This window comes from Thamnophis sirtalis, unplaced genomic scaffold (genome assembly GCF_051295495.1).
Source record: "Thamnophis sirtalis isolate CommonGarterSnake01/CBP01778 unplaced genomic scaffold, rThaSir2_p1.2 scaffold_15, whole genome shotgun sequence".
Lineage (NCBI taxonomy): Eukaryota > Metazoa > Chordata > Lepidosauria > Squamata > Natricidae > Thamnophis > Thamnophis sirtalis.
The window spans coordinates 22,245,334-22,263,959 of record NW_028261395.1 but is presented as its reverse complement, the minus strand read 5'-3'; the positions used below and the strand labels follow the sequence as shown (position 1 = coordinate 22,263,959).

The 18,626-nt window shown below is 40.6% G+C and overlaps 1 protein-coding gene across 4 annotated transcripts in view; it reads left to right on the top strand.

Annotated features, from left to right (window-relative positions):
* Window positions 1–519: 519 nt before the first annotated feature.
* Window positions 520–18,626, top strand: part of WAPL (WAPL cohesin release factor) — a 47,246-nt gene continuing 29,139 nt past the window's right edge. For 3 of the 4 annotated variants that reach the window (XR_015695147.1, XR_015695146.1, XM_087702225.1), the window contains exons 1-5: window positions 520–651; window positions 3,637–4,157; window positions 11,609–12,643; window positions 17,574–17,642; window positions 17,793–17,911. Coding sequence is in view for 2 of the 4 variants with exons in the window: in XM_087702225.1 (XP_087558351.1) it covers window positions 3,659–4,157; window positions 11,609–12,643; window positions 17,574–17,642; window positions 17,793–17,911 (1,722 nt within the window). In the remaining 2 variants the exon portion in view is untranslated. The remainder of the gene's footprint in view (window positions 652–3,636; window positions 4,158–11,608; window positions 12,644–17,573; window positions 17,643–17,792; window positions 17,912–18,626) is intronic. The other variant, XM_087702227.1, reaches the window with a different exon arrangement.

Below are 18,626 nucleotides of genomic sequence, written 5' to 3'. Positions count from 1 at the left end.
GCCATCTTGGTCTATTAGGCAGCACTTTGAGATGATGAAAAAAAAACACCTGAAAGCGGGATGGAGCTTGGTTCGGGCTTGGTTCACGCTTGGGTCGGAGACCACAAGGAAATCCCTGTGGCGTGGGCCACTTCTGGAAGCCCCAAAGTGCTTTCAAAAAGAAGGCCCCACCAATCAGTCCGCCTGGCCGGAGAGGGAGGGAGGGAGGGAGTCAGCTCAGTCTTCCCAGCCTCCCCGGGCGCTGAGTCAGCACAGCCATCGCCCGCCGCCTACAATTCCTAGCAGCCCCCGGGGTTGACATGCGTATTGGCGCTCGGCCGCGCCCCGCCGCGAGGCGCTGCGCAGGCGCGGTGCGGGCCCGTCGGGCGGGCTGAGTAAGGCGCGCGCGGATTGGCGGCGTCCGGGCCGGGAGGGGGCGGCGCTCCGTGACGTAAGCAGCGGGGGCAAATGGCGGCGCGATGGTCCAGGGCCCTGCTCGCAGCGCCGCCGCCATCGTAGTCGTCGTCCTCCCCCCGGCGCGCAGGAAGCGGCGGCGCAGGGGGCGGCGGAGGCGACGCCGCGTCCTCCCGCCCTAGGCGGGCCGCGGAGCGTTGCTGGGCCCAGGCGGCGGCTGAGGAGGCCCTGCCCGCCGCTCCTCCCGGGCCTCCCGAGGTAAGCAAGGCGGCACGGCTTCCCTCGGGCCTCGCCGGCCTCCTCAGCGCTGGAGGGAGGGGAGCAGCGCGGCCTAGCCGGGGATGGAGGCGGAAGGCGCGCCTGTCGGGCGGAAAGCCACGCAGGCGCCGGGGGCGGAAATGGCCGGGTGGGGGCTCCCCCGGGCCCGGATCGGCCCGTCAGGCGGGGATTTCCTGGTGGCCTCCTGTCCCCCGAGGCCCCTCACATGTCCACGCGGTTTTCCCCCGGCGGGGAGGCCTGGCTTGGCCTGGATCGTGAAGGAAAGGCCGCCCTGGATCTGGGCCTTTTCCCTGGGAAGGCGGGGCGGGGTGGGGGTGGGGCGGATGGAGGGCAGCTGAGGAAAAGGAGTGGGGGGCTTTCGAGCCCCCCCCCCCTTAGCCGCGTCTCCCCCCCCCCCAGCCCTCTTTAAAATAAAAGAGAGAGACAGGGAGGGGATCCCGGATGCGCCTTTGGTGGCTTTGATGTGGCGAGATTAATTCTGGATTCATACGACACTTTGTGTAAGGCAAGGCAACTTTATTTGGCAGCGGTGTGGTGGTTGATGTTGGATGCCTTGGCCGAGGATACATATCCATCACAAAGGGAAACTGAAATAGGAAGGAAGATAGGGAGGGAGGGAAGCAGGGGAAGGAAGGAGAAAGAGGGAGGGAAGTGAAGGAAGCAGAAAGGGAAGAGGGAGGGAAGCAAGGGAAAGGAGGAAGGAAGGAAGAAGGGAAGTGAAAGAAGGAAGACGAAAGGGAGGAAAGGGAAGGAGGGAGGGAGGAAAGAAGGAGCGAAGTGAAGGAAGGAAAGAGAAAGGGAAGTGGAGGGAGGGAAGGAGGAAGAAAGGAAGGAGAAAGGGAGGGAGGGAAGGAAGGAGTAATGGAGGAGAAAGGGAGGGAGGGAGGGAAGGAAGGGAGGAAAGCAAGGGAAGGGAGGAAGGAAGAAAAGAAGGAGAAAGAGGGAGGAAAGGAAGGAAGGAAAATCCCTGTAGGTATTCTCAGCTTCTCCCAATGGTGGGTGAAGGGAGTCATTTCAGACGAGGCTTGTCTAATTTAAGGCTCTGGCTGAGCTTCTTGGGAGCTTGAAACTTTCTAGCCTAATTAGACATAATTGTAGGGAGAGAAAAGGAAGATAATAAGATGCTCTCCCTTCTCTCTCTCTCCCTTAATGCCAAGTCTGCAGAGACTGACTGAAGTTTTGCCCTGGCAGATCTTGGCTTTTTTGAAATTATTCCTGCCAGTGAAAAAAAACCAAGAGAAGGGTGGGGATGATAGAATCAGATACAGTGAGGGGAAAGCCAGTGGAGCTGCAAACTAGATCTCGGTCAGGGACAGCTTTTGGGGGAAGAAGGACCAGGTAAACTGAATCTCATTTAGGGGGGCGGGATTGGATTGGAGGGAATTAGATATAGTGGAGGGATAGGACCAGGATTGTATGATCAAAGCTTGCTTGGATGAAGCAATAGGTAAAGGATTTGGAGCTGACCTGGCTTTTTAGTTTTGAAATGTAAATTACCAGTTGTTAATAAACATCTTATAGCCCATGTGAAGTAGGTAGATTTCTTGTCTGTGCCAGCAGCTTCCTAGCAATACTACACTTGAACCTGTCTCCCGACAGTAGACTTCCTTGGTGAGACAATTTATTTGGCAGACATCTCTAAAATATGTTGATGAATGCCACCACTGTTCTTACTGTCTCTGACAAAGTTAGTTCCTTGTACCAGTACAGATCACCTGGGACTTGTCTGTTCTGATCGCAATTTTTTTTGTACAAACATTTCCAGATCACTGCAATTCCACTACCTTAATATCTAGAAAGTTTCCATATATTTAATGCATCTGGAGCATTAGGGTTAAAAAAAAGCTGTACAATGAACTGTAGGCGTATTTTCAGGTAGAAGGCCAATGGTCTAACTGGATCTTGTATATTTTAAATACTGTAACCTAGTTAACATTCAAGTATCTAAATATGCCTTTGGGTTAAGCTTGTTAATGTTTGTGCTCTTTAATCAAATACCAGTGTCTGCGTATTCTTAACATGGGTTTTATACATGGATCATTTTTGAAGTTGAGACTGGTGAAAAAATGTGATTGCCTTTGTAGTCAGTCATAACTGTATTGCCTAGAAATTGGCTAGTACAATACATTCTACTTTGGAGATGACTCGGAGTGTTTGTGTAGGATAATTTATTAACAAATATAGGGTGTATTCACAGGATTTGTTTACCACAGTTATCACTTAGCAGACTTCTCTGGGATCACATTACAAGTTCAAGTATACATTAACTATAAGGCCCAAATTCATTCATTATAGAGGCTAGTGAATGGCCCTCCAGGATCAGGCTGAGATATTATAAGACAGTTGTCCACTTTTACCTGTGAAAATATACTGGATGAAGAACCAGAGTCATTTATTATATGCAACATTGTAAAATTTCTTATTAATATCCACAATGTTTGGTAGCAGGGAGGATATTTATCTGTGCATCAGGGTTGATGAAATTCAACAGATGGCATTGTAGTTTATAACTACATAGTTTATTCACTATAAAAAACTTGCACCTGTAAGAGACATTAAAATGTGGAGCAGTTCCCTCATCCTCAGCTGTTTTCTTCTCTTCATCTTGCAATATTGATTTATATCTAGAGTGGTTAAGGGTTTTCATCCATAGATAGAAATGGTTTGACGTCAACAAAAAAAATCATTTACAATTTTTTCTTGTTATCACATGCCATGCTGTTTGGGGGGAAAGCAATTCTTCTTCAAAACAACTCTTGGGCATTTTCTATTTGTGCAGGCAACATATAAAGAAGAGAATTGTGCCTTTGGGTGGTTTCATCACTTCTTGAGTGATTTTTTTAAAAAAAATACAGCTTCAAAATGCCACGGATTTTGTTCACCATCTTAAAATGTGAAATACACGAATGTTCCTTTAAATAAAATTGAAATTGTATTTTAAAGCAATTTTTTTTCTTTCCACAGAGAATATGAAACAGGCGTCAAAATGACATCCAGATTTGGGAAGACATATAGCAGGAAAGGTGGTAATGGCAATTCAAAATTTGATGAAGTTTTTTCAAACAAACGGACCACTCTTAGTACAAAATGGGGAGAAACGACCTTTATGGCCAAGCTAGGCCAGAAGAGGCCCAACAGCAAGCCAGATATTTCCGAGATCCCTAAGAAACCCAAAGTAGAAGAGGAAGCAATAGAAGATCCATTTGGATTTGACAGCGATGAAGAATCATTGCCAGTTTCTTCCAAGAACATGTCCCAAGCGAAAGGCTCTGCTCAGTTGGAGTCACTTGAAGCTTCTCAGCCTGGAGACTTTTCCTCTGTACTTGAGTCTAATAGCAAATTTCCTCCCTTGGTTGGTGAAGACCCTTTGTCCAGCAGAGTTGTGTCTTTTGATAATGCCTTGCATGACTTGAAAGAGAAGAATTCGGCCAGAAACACGGCAGAAGAAGACTTCAGAAGTAGCAATGCTATCCCTCTAGCTGCAGGTATGCTCACATAGTGTAGTTGTGCACAAAGCTGACCCTTAGGTCAGTGTGGAAAACTAGCTTGCCAGTCATTGTCTTTGCCAAATGCTAGCTTTCTGATTCGAATCACTCCAATTGGTATATGCCTGGCAATGGTGGTGGGGAAGAAGGCGGTTTTGGACACGTCTCATATTCTGAAGGTTACCATCAGGAGATGAGAATCTTTGCAATGTTTGACAAATTAGTCTGCCTAATCGGTTTCTAAACAACCCAATGTAAAATGTATTGTTAAAGCATCACTATCAGAATCCCTTTAACCCTTAAGTGAAGTGAATCCAAGTTAAGAAATGTGTATAAAAGGCCACATGTTCGATATAATCTCTTTCCTATCATATAGCACTAGGACAGAATCGGTAACATCTTTCGACTTTACACATCTTTTATGGTTTTAAAATGCTCACGCCTTCCCGTACTGTACTTGATCTGCCAGTTAAAGTGTATAATCCTAACATGATATTAAAGAATACAATTCATTCATGAAGGGATGTACAAAAGTACTCTGGGAACAAAATATTCTGTGAATGCCAGAGTGTTCTGTTTCTGTGGATGCCACAAACTGGCTTCAGGGGGGTGGGGGTGGGGAAGAACTTCTAGAAAGCTACCAAAATGGCTGGATTGGCATGGTCTGGACGAGAAACAAAATGTTATAGGCATTTCTAACATTTTTACTTCCTGGAACAGCAAGGTTTGTATACTTATACACAGCCTGTTGTACTACTTTATATAGAGGAACATTGCAGGATCATTGGTCTGAAATGGAGATATTTTTCTTTATCTCCTAAAGAAGATGATTTAAATAGAATAATACAGTAGCTCTAAATGGTATTTTAGCTATCCATTGTTATTCTTTCCCCAGTCACTTTGCTAACCCAAGACATTAAAATCTGCTATACTGTCTAGCCCAGGGCCTGTTTTTTGAACCATCTGATCTGTGTAGGGGGGGTGATTTCTTTGAAACAATAATACTACTATAGATCCATTTGGATCCAAGACTCCTATTTGGATCATTGAGGTAATTCTAGGATGGATTTGATTTAAATCAAGTCAATTTAAATCATGATTTAAACCATGATTTAAATCACCAGTAAAAAGGCTTAATTTAAATCAACTCAATTTAAAACATAATTTTTAAAGAGCAGTTGTCATTTCTGTTCTGCAGCGGCTCCTCTAACCCGCTGTTGACTCACCGACCATCCCATTCACTTTAATGGCTGGTGATGCGGCAGTGCCACAACAAGGTGAGGGACGTGGCAGGCAGCAGATGCCCACTAACAGGTGCTGCCATGATGGATCTGAAATGACAGGTGCTCTTTAAATGTAAGGACTCATTCTTGCTGGCAGTTAGAATCTTTTAATGTTATTTGCAAACAAAATGAAGGTTTCCTATTTAGCTTGCAGAGCTTGGATTCATTGAATGAGTTTACAAAAAATGTAAATATTGCAGAATATACAGCCTCTTGCTACATAACTAAGCTCCATTTCATGCTGAATGGAATTATTAATGGAATTATTAAATTAATGGATCTTAAATAGAAAACTATCTTTAGATAGATTTTTACTCCAAAAGCATTTTATTAAAATAAATTTGATGAAAATAAAAAATCTGATTTAAATAAAAAAAATCCAATTTAAAATTTAAAAAATCCATTTTTTTTAAAAAAAAAGATTTTTATCCACCCTGGGTAATTCCTTTCAGGAAGTTACCAGAGGTGCTATCTTTTCTACAATGCTTTAATCCACTTCCTATTCTGTTTACAGGCTGTTTGCATTTACAAATACACTCATCAAACTTGATTGCATTCATATGCTAAAAACTCCTCTAACTATTGGCATTTATATAACATTTTCAGCAAATCCAAAGCTTTTTGCTAACCTTAAGCAATCTTTGTAAAACTGTTAGGGTGTACTTGATTATCGCTTAATGGCCTTCAACTTTTTAGTTTTGGAACAGTTAAAATTCAATTACTTACCATCTTTGTTTAAGTAGTGTGTTAATTGAAGGCGTTTTCTTAAAAGAACTGTGCATATTGGATGTAGAATAGAAATGTAATTATAATGGCGTTCTGTCTTGAAAGTGGGTATTTTTCTACCCATGGGGTAGGATAGGAATATAACAAGTGCTAAAACATGTAAATATCACCTGTGAATAAAAGTAAGTTAATGCAGGTATAAGTAAGGGGGAAAAGAGGCATGTTTTTCTTCTCTTGCTATAAATGTCCAACTGTTTTAAATTACATATGAAATGTTAATGTAGTACTCTGTATATGTATGTCTGTGTGTATGTATGTATGTATGCACACAGTGTGTGTGTCGGTTTTTGAAAATACATAAGCCTTTAAAAAAAAGATACAAAATTGAAGGTTTTAATAGAACTCAAGCTTAGGGTGAAAATCACAGGGTAATAATACTATTCATTAGTGAAATCCACCTGCTCAAGAATTGGAAGAAAAACATATGGTGTTTACTTACTCAGATGAAATCCCACAGAGTAATAGTCATCTGGATTCCTGAAATCCTTGGTAAAATAACAACTCTTCATTCACTAGGCATGTGCCTGCATATAGAGTCAAATTATGGTAACATACACATATATTTATGAAATTAAGCAATTTCAGGTGTGGTATTTCATAGCTATGAGTGAAGAAATTGTTTTGGTTTCTTTCTGGGTCCTAGAAATGGAGCCATTTAAAACAAAATGGTGTCCTTATCACCTTGCACTTCAGTTAGTAGACATAATACCATTGGAGCACTTTTTTTTTCTTCGTTGGATTTTCTTTATCTTCTGCACTTTTTGTAAGATTTAAAGGCATTTTTGCTTGAGCATCAGATTGTATGTACCTGCATGTCATATTAGACCATAGTTTACTGCCACCCAGATGAGCCACAGTGAACAATGCTTGGCTGCCTCTCTCTTCTGTATGGCTGGGAGATTAAAAGCTTAAATTATGGCCAGTGTCTGTCCTGATAAAACGATTAACACGTTAAGTATATGTTATTTAGCTTGTTAATCCAAACAAGTTGAAAAATTATTAGAGCTTTTTAAGATTAACCATAGCTAACATCTAACAAAATAACGATCTGAAATGTAATCAGAAAAGCAAGAACTACAGAAGAAAATGGACAATAGGAGATGTGTGGCTTATCTGTTGCACTAAACTGTGGTTTGGGGTGATGTGTAAATTCTGCTACCTGCAGCAGTCTTTTTACCATCCAAATTATGCAGCGGTTATAATTTGCAATACTGTCCTATATGGATGGCCACTGTTGCCAAATATATCATTTTATCTATCCATGGCAGACACTCCCCTTAAAAATATATTTCATACAGTTCAGGTTTTCTGCTCTGTCTGGAGATATCTAATGTTCAAAGGCATCAAAATGAGTTTTATCACACCACCTGTCTTTTTTGATAGTACTTTGGTGCACATATTCTTGAGTTATAGTTGGGGAGGTGTTTACTTAATGTTTCTCGTCTGATACAAACATTAGTCTATCAGTTCAACACCACACTGCCGTAAATAATGTAGTTGTAATGCTGAAATTGTCCTTAGCTTCTTCCAAATCTGAGTTGAAAGAAAACAAATGTTAGGAAACGGGGCCCAATATTTTTGCATTATCATAAGTGATCTGGAATTATGAATGAGAAGTAAGCATGTTTGTAAAAGATATCAAATAATTTATTGTAGTTAAGCCCCTCCCCCCCAGTCCCCCATGGAATTAAGAACTTCAGCAGGAATTTTCAGACTTGGAAAATTGAGGTTACAATGGCAGCTAACACTGTAAAACATTTCTGGTATTTTAACTGGTATTGTAACATGTTTTTTTATTTGCAAGCCATCCAGAATTGTTGACTGAGATGGGCAGCTATAGAAATTGTATGTATGTATGTATGAATGAATGAACAATATAAGCAAATAGGAAGTCATAACTGTTGGGGCAAAACGGTGGGTTCGGATCCCGTCGCAACCAGTACACTGCGACAGGGCTGGGCATCCATCACGTGTACGCGCGCTGCGAACACATGCTCACAACCGCCCTGCGATGTTCCAGCTGCTCGGCAGAGCATCACGCAGGCACCATACGCTGTGTGCGCATGCGCAAATGGCCCGGTTGGGTCAAATGCAGGTAAGGAATGCAAGCGGGAGCTGGGCCCTCCGAAGCACCATACCAGAACAGTATGCCCGTACTGGGGCGTACTGGCCGTAACCCACCACTGGGGCAAAACCTATAGATGTATTTGGGGTCAGCTTTGATAGTGTTTCACCACCAGGAAAAGTCTAATTTAGAGCAATAGCGGACAACTTACTAAAAATATTGTTCCATTGTGTTGCTGTTGTTTTTTGAAAAAGTAAATTGCATGGTGAGAACCACTAGAAAAGGAACTGGAAATAAAAAATACAGCTGCCATTTTATTATCCCTATAATACATTACGCAGTTCAGGTCACCACGTCTGTGAAAGAATTAGTGAAACTGAAGGAAGAGCATAAAAGGGCATCCTAATTCTGAATATGCCATTGCTATATATGGCCCAGAGTGTTCTTAAAATTGACTTCTATAGGAATGGAAACCAAGATTACATTTATCATAATCTTGATTCAGGATTCCCACCTTCTATTATTGTCAAGCTTGTGTCCTCCAGGCCCAGCTATAGTGAAATGATATAAATGGCATACCAAGTTATGAAGCATGAAAGGGGAGCAATCAAGGCTTCTCTTTGTCCCTTTGCCGAACATGTAGCTTCTACAAGGAATGCTTGGATGAAGCTCTTAAGAACCTGCAAATCGAACTATCTCCCGAGGGGGGCGGGGGTACCATTAATAAGAAGACCTGATGGTGTTAACATTTGAAATAGAATAAACGTTAGGCAACTCCATTAGTTTAGATGAGTAGTTTAGCTCGTAGTTGTACCCACTTACAAGCAGGCTCCATTGAGGTCATACTAATCATATTTAGGTCATATTTATCATATTAATAAATTGTTGTTTTAAAAAGGCTTTAAAAAGGAGGTTTTGGGGAAATCGCCTTCCTTAAATGAAAAGTTACAATTGGTAGCCTTTTTCTACTAACTACTTTTAAGTGATCCTTTCAACAAATCATTAAATAGTTCAACCTTTTCTCAAAACCTGCATCTTATTAGAAAGTGGACATGAGAAATGTGGTGTTAAATAGGGATGTGCAGCACTTTGTATTTAGGAATTTGGGCGTAACTCTTTAAAGCAGTCTCCTCTTTTTCTGACATCATACGGAGGACTTCTGAAACTATCACAATAATGTCAGGAAAAGATGGGTTTGCTGACTAGTTGCTGGCAAGCACAACATACTGTACATACTCCTGAGCACTGCAAAGCCACAGAGCCCCCATGCAGCCCTAAAAGAAAACATTTTTTGAGAAATAAGAGCCAGCAATATATAAATATCGATGCTTGCTTCATCATAATTCTCTAATTCACTCCCTCTTTTGAATGGAATAGAAATTCTGATCTGCAAATCATTTCAGAGCTAAAATTTATTTACAAGTAGAGTTGCTTCTTGAAAAAAATGACTCACATAGCATTCTTAGTTTCCCTGTCATTCAAAAGGATATCTTGTGAAATGGAAGAAAAATTTCTGTTGCTACTGGCTCTCAAAAAACGACAATTACTTAACATTTAGCTGTATGTAAACAAATAGAATATATTTCTGCTCATACAAAAGTCTCTCCCTCCTTACCCTTTCTTCTGGTTCTAAGTATTTCCCAGTGTGTCACTTCAATAAATTTGTGGTTTTGTGGTGCATCACCCCGAGAACTGTTTTAGCTGTACAGTATAGTAGAACTTACGACCATAAATGAGGCCAAAATTTATGCTGCTAAGTGAGTTTTGCCCCATTGTAGTACCTTCCTTCCCACATTTGTTAAGTGAATCACGGCAAGTTGGCAAATTAGCCACACGGTTGTTAAGTGAAGCTGGTTTCCTCATTGATTTTGTTCGTCAGAAGTTTGCAATAGCTGATCACATGACCCCTGGGCCCTTCAACCGTCATAAACAGGAGTCATTTGCCAAGCACCTGAATTTTGATAAGCTGGCTATGGAGATGCTGCAGTGGCCATAGGACACTTTTTCGGTTACATAACCATGAACAGTCATTAAATGAACTGTTGTAAGTTGAGGACTACCTGTCATTAGTCTTAGAAATAAGAGAATGGATAAAATAGCTCTTAGATTCCAATATATCGTAATATATGAGAGCCAGTTTAGTCCTGGTGGTTAAGACATCAGACTGGAAACCAGGAGATTGTGAATTCTAGTCTTAGTGCATAAAAGTTAGCTAGGGAGCTTGGGTTGTTTACACTTAGGTTGTAAAAGTGTTGTAAAATCAGTCACAGTCCCATGGTGATCTGCTTAACAACCACAACTTGCCACTGTAATTCTAGGGTCAATTATGGTTGTAAGTATAGTACTACCTGTGTTGCTTTCAGTAAGATCTAAAATGGCTGACACATTAATAGCAGTAGTTTTATGTGGTATGTACTTACATAGCAGAATAACAGACTTGGAAAGGACCTTGGAGGTCTTTTAGTCCAACCTCTGCTCAAGCAGGAGATTCTATACCATTCTGGACAAATAGCTGTCCATTTTCCTTTTAAAAACCTTCAATGATAAAGCACCCACAACTTCTGCAAGTGAGCTGTTCCAGTGATTGATTGTCCTCACTGTCAGGAAATTTCTCCTTAGTTTTAGGTTGCTTCTCTCCTTGATTAGTTTCCACCCATTGCTTCTTGTCTTGCCCTCAGGTGGTTTGGACTATTCAGGTGCACCTGTCTTCAGATGCTTTGGAAGGGTTAAATCCCCCCTTCCTTGTGGAAGCCCCTCAAATATTGGAGCATTGCTAATATCTAAGAGCAGTCTCCCACAAACACTATCCTGCGTGGTAGGCTGAGCTGAGAGAGGGTGATTGACTGGCCTCTGTTCCCAGTGCCACATGAAACTGCTGGCTCTTGTACATTATGGTTAGAAAATGTCATTTTATTGAGGCATTTTCCCCCAAATTTCCCTCTTGCTTGGACAGAAGCAATAGCAATTAGATTTATATATCGCTTTATGGTGCTTTACAGCCTTGTGTAAGTGGTTTACAGAGTCAGCATATTGTCCCCAACAATCTGGGTCTCATTTTACCAACCTGGAAAGGATGGAAGGCTGAGTCAAGGAAAGTGTTTTTCTTCCTCAATGCAACTGTTTCCTTCTGTCATTATCTTGTTTACAGACTACACTCTAAATAAGATGTGTCATATTTAAGTCAAACATGCCAAAATAGGAAAGATGTTATTTACCAAAACATCTGCGTTTATAATCCGTTGATGAAAAATGCTGTTAAACTCACTTCAATTTGTAGTGTCAGATATATATATATTTCACTGGTTTTTATTTTCTAGATACTGCACTGAATTATTCCGAGGACAATGAGAACAGCCATTTCCTCTACAAGAATGCTGAAGACAGTAGTGTTAACGCTCAAATAGCAGAAATTTCTGGATACAACATTGAACTCAAGGAATCACATGACTCTTGGGATTGCCATATTGCCAATAGAGACTCCCCTTCAGACGTATCCCATACTAAATCGCTAATCACTGGCTTATATGATTGGGAAGATGAGAATGAGGATGCCCAAAGAGGAGAATATATATTAGGATTTGATGACGATCCACTTTCAGAGATAAAACACAAGGATGAAGAGCTGGTCAAGGAAGACATGGAGAGCGCAAAGGAAGCCATTAACGAAGAACTGATGCAAACTGTTCTCAGGCCGAGTAACTGTCGGACATACTGTAGATCAAGCAAAACAAAATTGCAGGGAATGTCAAATTTTGATAAGCTGCTGGATGGCACCCTTCAACCTCTAGCCAAAGCAAACAGTGATTCAAATGCAGATGGTGTGAACCCAGTAAGAAAAGTTGCTGTAAGTAGTGGGACCAGTTTTAAAGGCACAGGAAGGACTAGAGACTACACTGTTCTCCATCCATCCTGCTTATCGGTTTGCAACGTCACCATACAAGACACTATGGACCGCATGGATGAATTCGCCACGGCCGCACCCACTGACCTGGGGGAAGCGGGCCGCCTGAGGAAGAAAGCCGACATCGCTACGGCCAAGACCACGACTCGATTCCGACCTAGCAATACCAAATCCAAGAAAGATGTCAAATTAGAATTTTTTGGCTTCGACGACAACGACGAAGGCGGGGGTGGTGAAGGCGGGTCCAGAACCTCTGGGAGCTCCAATTACAAAATTAAATACTTTGGTTTTGATGACTTAAGTGAAAGTGAGGATGATGACGAAGAACGACTGTTAGAGCGGAAAGTCAATAAAAAAAGAAGCCAAACCATAGTCGCTTCTTCTTCGCAACAATCCACTTCGGATGGAAATGAGAGCTACTCCCAGGATAGCCAGTCAAGTTCCAATTCAGGTAAGTCAGCATCTCCCAGGGTGTTTAACAAACACATGTGGTTTTGCCCACTCAGGTAGAGGGAACTAACTCGTTAAAATTTAATTTATTTACGCTGAAAATAAGCAGCACATTTTTATCTGTATTTTTTGACGAAAATCCGGAGAATAAATTACTACAGAGCACACATGAACTGAATTTTCCTGATTAGTAATTTGAAAGTGTGAGTTTTATCATTAAATTAAGAGAGTCTGAATATTGTGTTAAATTGTAATATCAATCTAATCTACTTTAGCAGAGTCAACCTTGTAGGGTGACATTTGCTCCCTGTGGGACAATAGAGTAATTTGTTTATTTTTTAAAGTTTCTGCTTCTTGGCGCTAATTGGATTATAATTATATATCCTAATAAATAACATCGAGACTTTGATACATCAAGATGTCTCAAAAATAGATGAGCAGATTCTCAGCTGCCTATGTTTACCCACCTCTGGAAATCAAACTTTGTAGAAAAGCTGAATATCTGGATCCTTAGAAACACTTTTCCATTCTAACATGCCTAATGTTAAAGTGTAGAATGACACTAATTTTGAATATGCAGAATTATATTATTTTAGAAGTCTTCCAACACAAAGATATATCGAAAAAGGAATAGTAAACTGAAAGCATCCTTGGATACAATGTAAGTGTTGAAGTGATTCAGGTAATAGGAAACCAAAACAAGCTGAAGAATTTCTAGCGAAGTCTTGATTATCCATCCTGCATTTTTATATAGCTTGATGTTTGATAGAGAAAAGTAATTTGGACTTTATAAAGTGGTTCTAAGCAGTAACACGTAGCATATATTTGATTTCAGAGTCTTTATTTGGGAACATTTATTAAAGTGATACAATGAATTGCTTGTGAAATAATTAGAAGTACATGTTGTAAATTTATTTCATCTACTGAAAAGATGTACAATCTGCAAAAAACCCATCCATCAACATTAAGGAAGTGATTTTTTTCCCAGTAAAAATGCTTGAACTGTGTCAATAATAAGATAGACTGGTTAATGTTTAAAGATTCTAAATAAAGGATAATTTATCTATGGTATAAATAATTTAATCACCGAGTAGGAGAGAATTACATTTGAACTAGGAAGTAAAGAAATTCTTCAGTTAAAAATAAATATATTTTTTTAAATTACAGAATTCTCGGTTACAAAGATAATTTCTCTGCTTTGCATATATTTCAAAAGAAACTCCTCTGATGCTTAATTGGGTCTCTAAATTAGCTTAAAAAGAACTAGAAAGAATCTTAATTGCAGTCAGATAGCTGTTGGTAACGTGCCAGAATAAATAATGTTTTATGATCTCATACTGTTGAGATTGATTGGATTTTTTTTTTCCAATGAAAATTGTGTTTAACTTGTTTGGTCGGTTCATACATTTTATTTATTTATTTATATGTCATATTTGCAATGATTTGAGACCCTGGGCAGCCTACATTAAAAAAAAAACAATTGTGCAAACCAACAATTAAAACACAAAGTCTGTAGAATATCTAAGTTAGTATTGTTATTTAACTGCTACTTATCCTTTGAAGGAACTGCCATGAAGTAATAGAAGTAAAGATATTGATTTGAACTAGAGTTTTTCAAACTTAGCAACTGAAGGATATGTGGACTTTAATTCCCAGAATTCGCCAGCCATTATGCTTTATGTAGGAATCCAACTAAGGGCATTCACAGCAGATGCTATCAATTCCTCCAGAGTATGTACATACACACGTACACACACACGCACACACACACACTTTTACTCCCAGCTATATTATATTCTAGAAAAATACTTAACACCTACAGGTGCTACGAGTGGAACTCTTTCTCTATTTATTCCCACTTTAAAGAGGAGTCCCCCTTTTATTAAACATTTATATTAATTGGCTGAGACAGGCTCTACCCCAGAGCATAATCCCCTTCCATGCCTCTTTGTGTTGACACTGCTGTCATTCTAGATTAGTGATTGTCGGAGGTTTCAGACTTCAAGCAACGTTCTGCCATATTAATCAGTTGCAACTTAATTCCACTAAGTGAAGGTAGTCTTATTCCCCAACTGCAGCCTGTTCGGGAAATTAGCAGTCTCTTGCTTGCAAATATTTAGAAATCTGCTTTTAGTCTTGATCATTTGATGACGACAAGACTAAAAAATAGCCATCTGTGTCCATAAACCCTCTGCTACTACATGGAGTGTAATAAATAATTTGGAGCAAAGACTTTGTTTCTCTGCAGTACTCAAAATGATGATTCCATGTTTTTTGCTCTATACTGGAACCAAGTGAGGCTTTTTGACTAGGCCAGTGATGGCTAACCTTTTTTGGCTTTTGGCTTGTGTGCCAAAAGCAGGGGGAGCGCAGGGGTGGGTCGTCCGTGGGCGTGTCACACCCATACTGCTATATGCGTGACCCCACGTGCATGCATGTGCAACCAGCACTCCCCCTCCCACTTTTTGCACACTTTTTACACCCTCCCCAGGCTCCAGAGGCTTTCTAGGATCCCGGGAGGGCGAAAACAGCCCCCCCCTCCCCGGAGGCCCTCTGGAGCTTCAGGAACTTCCCTGAAGCCTCTGGAGTGTGGAAAACCGGCCCTACAGGCAAACCAGAAGTTTGGGAACGGACTTCCAGTTTGCCCGTAGTGCCGTTTTTTTGAGGGTGAAAACGGCCTCAAAAGAAGGCCGAAGTCAGCTGGCCAGTGCACATGCGTGCTGGAGCTGAGAGGGCAACCCCTCACATGGCCTAACAAATGGCTCCGCGTGCCATAGGTTCGCCATCACGGGACTAGGCCATGGGATAATTCGTCTTGGAATATGGGTTGAAACAAATTCAGTCTACTCTCATCAACAAGTTTTCTTCATCTTGGAAAACAGACTTGTTCTTCTGTAGTCTTTCAGCTCAGCCCTTGTTAATGTTTGGAGAAGAGAAAAAATGGACAAAATCCTGCCCATTGCTATTGTTAGAAGGTGGTGGCTTTGAATTATATGCTTGGGCAATTTGAATAGTTTGGTTACATATTTCACCCTCCAGAGACCGATGATGCTTGATATTTGCAACAATCTCCTTCTCTTTAATCTGTTCATTTATCACTTTAATTTATTTTGTTTAATTTATATTACATGCATTCTCTTTCATTGTTTGTTTGCTTCCATCTCCTCCCTAATATGTTTGTTCCCTACTTTGCTTCTTTATGCATATGACCTCTATTTTTTTTAAAATGTCCAGCTTCCGTTTGAACATATCCAGTGAAGAAGAATCTAGCACAATATCTCTCTGGTTCTTGGTGCCCCTGTCAAATTACTGTTATAGTTGGATTTTTCTCCCCCTAACACCCATCTAATTGCCTTCTTGGTTTTCCTTCTCTATTATTAAACACAGGAATTGCTTTCATAACAAATATTGTTTTGCTGTTCAACTTAATTATGCTTTTGTATTACAAATAGTTTATAAAATATGTTTTTGTAAGTGGTGGCCTTTTTCTTTAGTTACAAGGAAGAATCTGTCTGTTAGTAATGGAGCCATGCATTAGGTATAAATATATTTAGAATTCTATAGTTTTGAACAATGTCTAGTAATTCGCCTAACATGTGTACTCTTCTGGCTACTTTAATTGGTTGGTTATCAAATGTCAGACACTATATAGATAAAAGTAGCTGTGTTTGGACATGTGTTTCATAATTTCTACTCTTAAAGAGATAACACCCCTCTTAATCTTAAAACCCCCAAATGGAGGGGTTGTCTAGAAATGATATTTGCCCTTCCATATTAAAACAATACCTCTGAATTCGCAGCAGGAGAGTTGGGAGGGTACTGTGTGGGGTAAACTCAAATCCAGCCTTGTGACTCTTTCTTGGTAAGGCTGTTTTCAAGTTAAAACATTTTAGCAAAAACATCGTTCCTGTTTCTAATTTCCTGCATGCAAAGTGGGATTTTGGAAAAGGATGGAAGTTATTTAAGAGGCAGATTACTGAGAAGAAGCACATGCCTTTTAAAAAGCTGTACAATCAAAAATACGAATGATTTAAATGTTAAAATAGAGTCAGTTTCTATAGGGAAGTAAAAATACTTACAAATACATCTTTGTGACAACTGCTTCAAATCCTCATCTATATTTGAAGGGGGGGTTGCAGTTAAACCCCTTCCTATGTAGTAATTATTAAATCCGTGTTATTATATGGAATGGGAATATATAATTTCAGTTCATCAGGATGTTTTCACTGGGGTTTTGAGACTGTTTCCTTGTTAATGTTTAAGTTTTATGTTGTTATTTTACGATTGCCTTTTGCTTTCATAGAATTCTAGTTATTTTATTGATTAGGAAGTTATAGACTGGGTATTCTGAACTTTTTACCAGTTGAGGAAAGAGCATCTCTCTAAATAGATAAGCTTTTGCAGGTAGATAGATGTTGAAAAAGTTCTGCTGCTTGTATGTGGTCATGTATATGGTGACAGTTCTACAGTGTTTTGCCTTAATGAATTTAGCTTTTATGTCTATGAAGCTATTCTGAAGCTGATGTTTATGGCACTCGCCATTTGGCTAATGCTAAATTAACTATTAGAAGCTGGAAATTGCTTTATATAGCTGCTGTTGGTGGCAGGGATAATTGGCGATTAGCTAGGATTTTACTTAGCATGCATTTGAGGCTTTTTCTTTCTCCGTAGGCTGATTTGTCACCAAACACACTTAAAGAAAGCTTTTAAAGCATTCTTTAAAAATAAATAAATAAGATGGAGTAGTTTATTTCCTCCTTGGTTGTAATTTCATGTATCTCTGCTCCCACCCCCACTCACTCAGTGGATCCTTTTCACGTGACTCATTTTCACAATCTTTTCTCCCCTTTTTATTTTTATCATTGTGGGGAATGTTACATACTCAACCATAGTTGTAATCCGGAGTCCTCTGTTCCTCTTTTAAAATATAGAAGAGCCTGAAGCTACTGTGGTTTTAAGTCAAAAGAAGGTGGCTGTACGTTTTCCTGGAGATAAAATAGGTAAATTTTGCTGCCACTTTTTTTAATTTTATTTAGCAGTTTCCTCTCAAAAGTACTGCTGCTTTTTCAAGCAGATGCTATGTTTAATCGTTTCACCTTTGAAAAAATGAGATTTGTTATTTGTTAACCATATAACCTTTATTCTTGTAGAGTTGATGGACTTTGCAGAAGATTCATCCAGTGTTCTAGAAAGCAATAAGAAATCTACCAATTCGCAAGGCGATAAGTCTAAAGAAAATACACGAAAAATATTCAGTGGACCAAAGAGGGTAAGTAGGAATGTTTAAATCAGCTTCATAAGTTGATGCCTTTTCAAAGGTCCGAACTCCGAATCCGACCGAACACAATTAAGAGCCTTTATTAGGACTTATCTAGTGGCGATACGGGCTGCAAAATGTGCACATTTTCCCACTCTTATTGCATCCGCAGAATCTCGCCCAGCCGCCCTGTTTAGGATAGCTCGCTCCCTCTTGAAATGGAGGGATGCGGACGAACCCTTGCAGGGTAGAGCTGAGGAATTTGTTCAGTTTCTGACGGATAAAATCGCTCAGATCCGGACCGACCTGGACTCCACTTGGATGGTACCAGCCAAGGCGCCGGGGGAAGGTCCTGATCGGATTTTATGGAGCGAGTTTCAACTTGTCGCTCCTGAGGAAATGGACAAGGCCATGGGAGCGGTGAGTGCCTCCACCTGTTTACTGGACCGGTGTCCCTCCTGGCTGGTCTCAACTAGCAGGGAGGTGACACGTGGCTGGCTCCAGAGGATTGTTAACACCTCTTCTGGAGGGATCCTTCCGGCAGCCTCTAAAGGATGCAGTGGTGAGACCCCTCCTTAAGAAACCATCCCTGGACCCAGCCATTTTAAAGAACTATCGTCCAGTCTCCAACCTCCCATTTGTAGGGAAGGTTGTTGAGAAGGTGGTGGCCTTTCAACTCCGGTGGACCTTGGATGAAGCAGATTATCTGGATCCCTTTCAGTCAGGT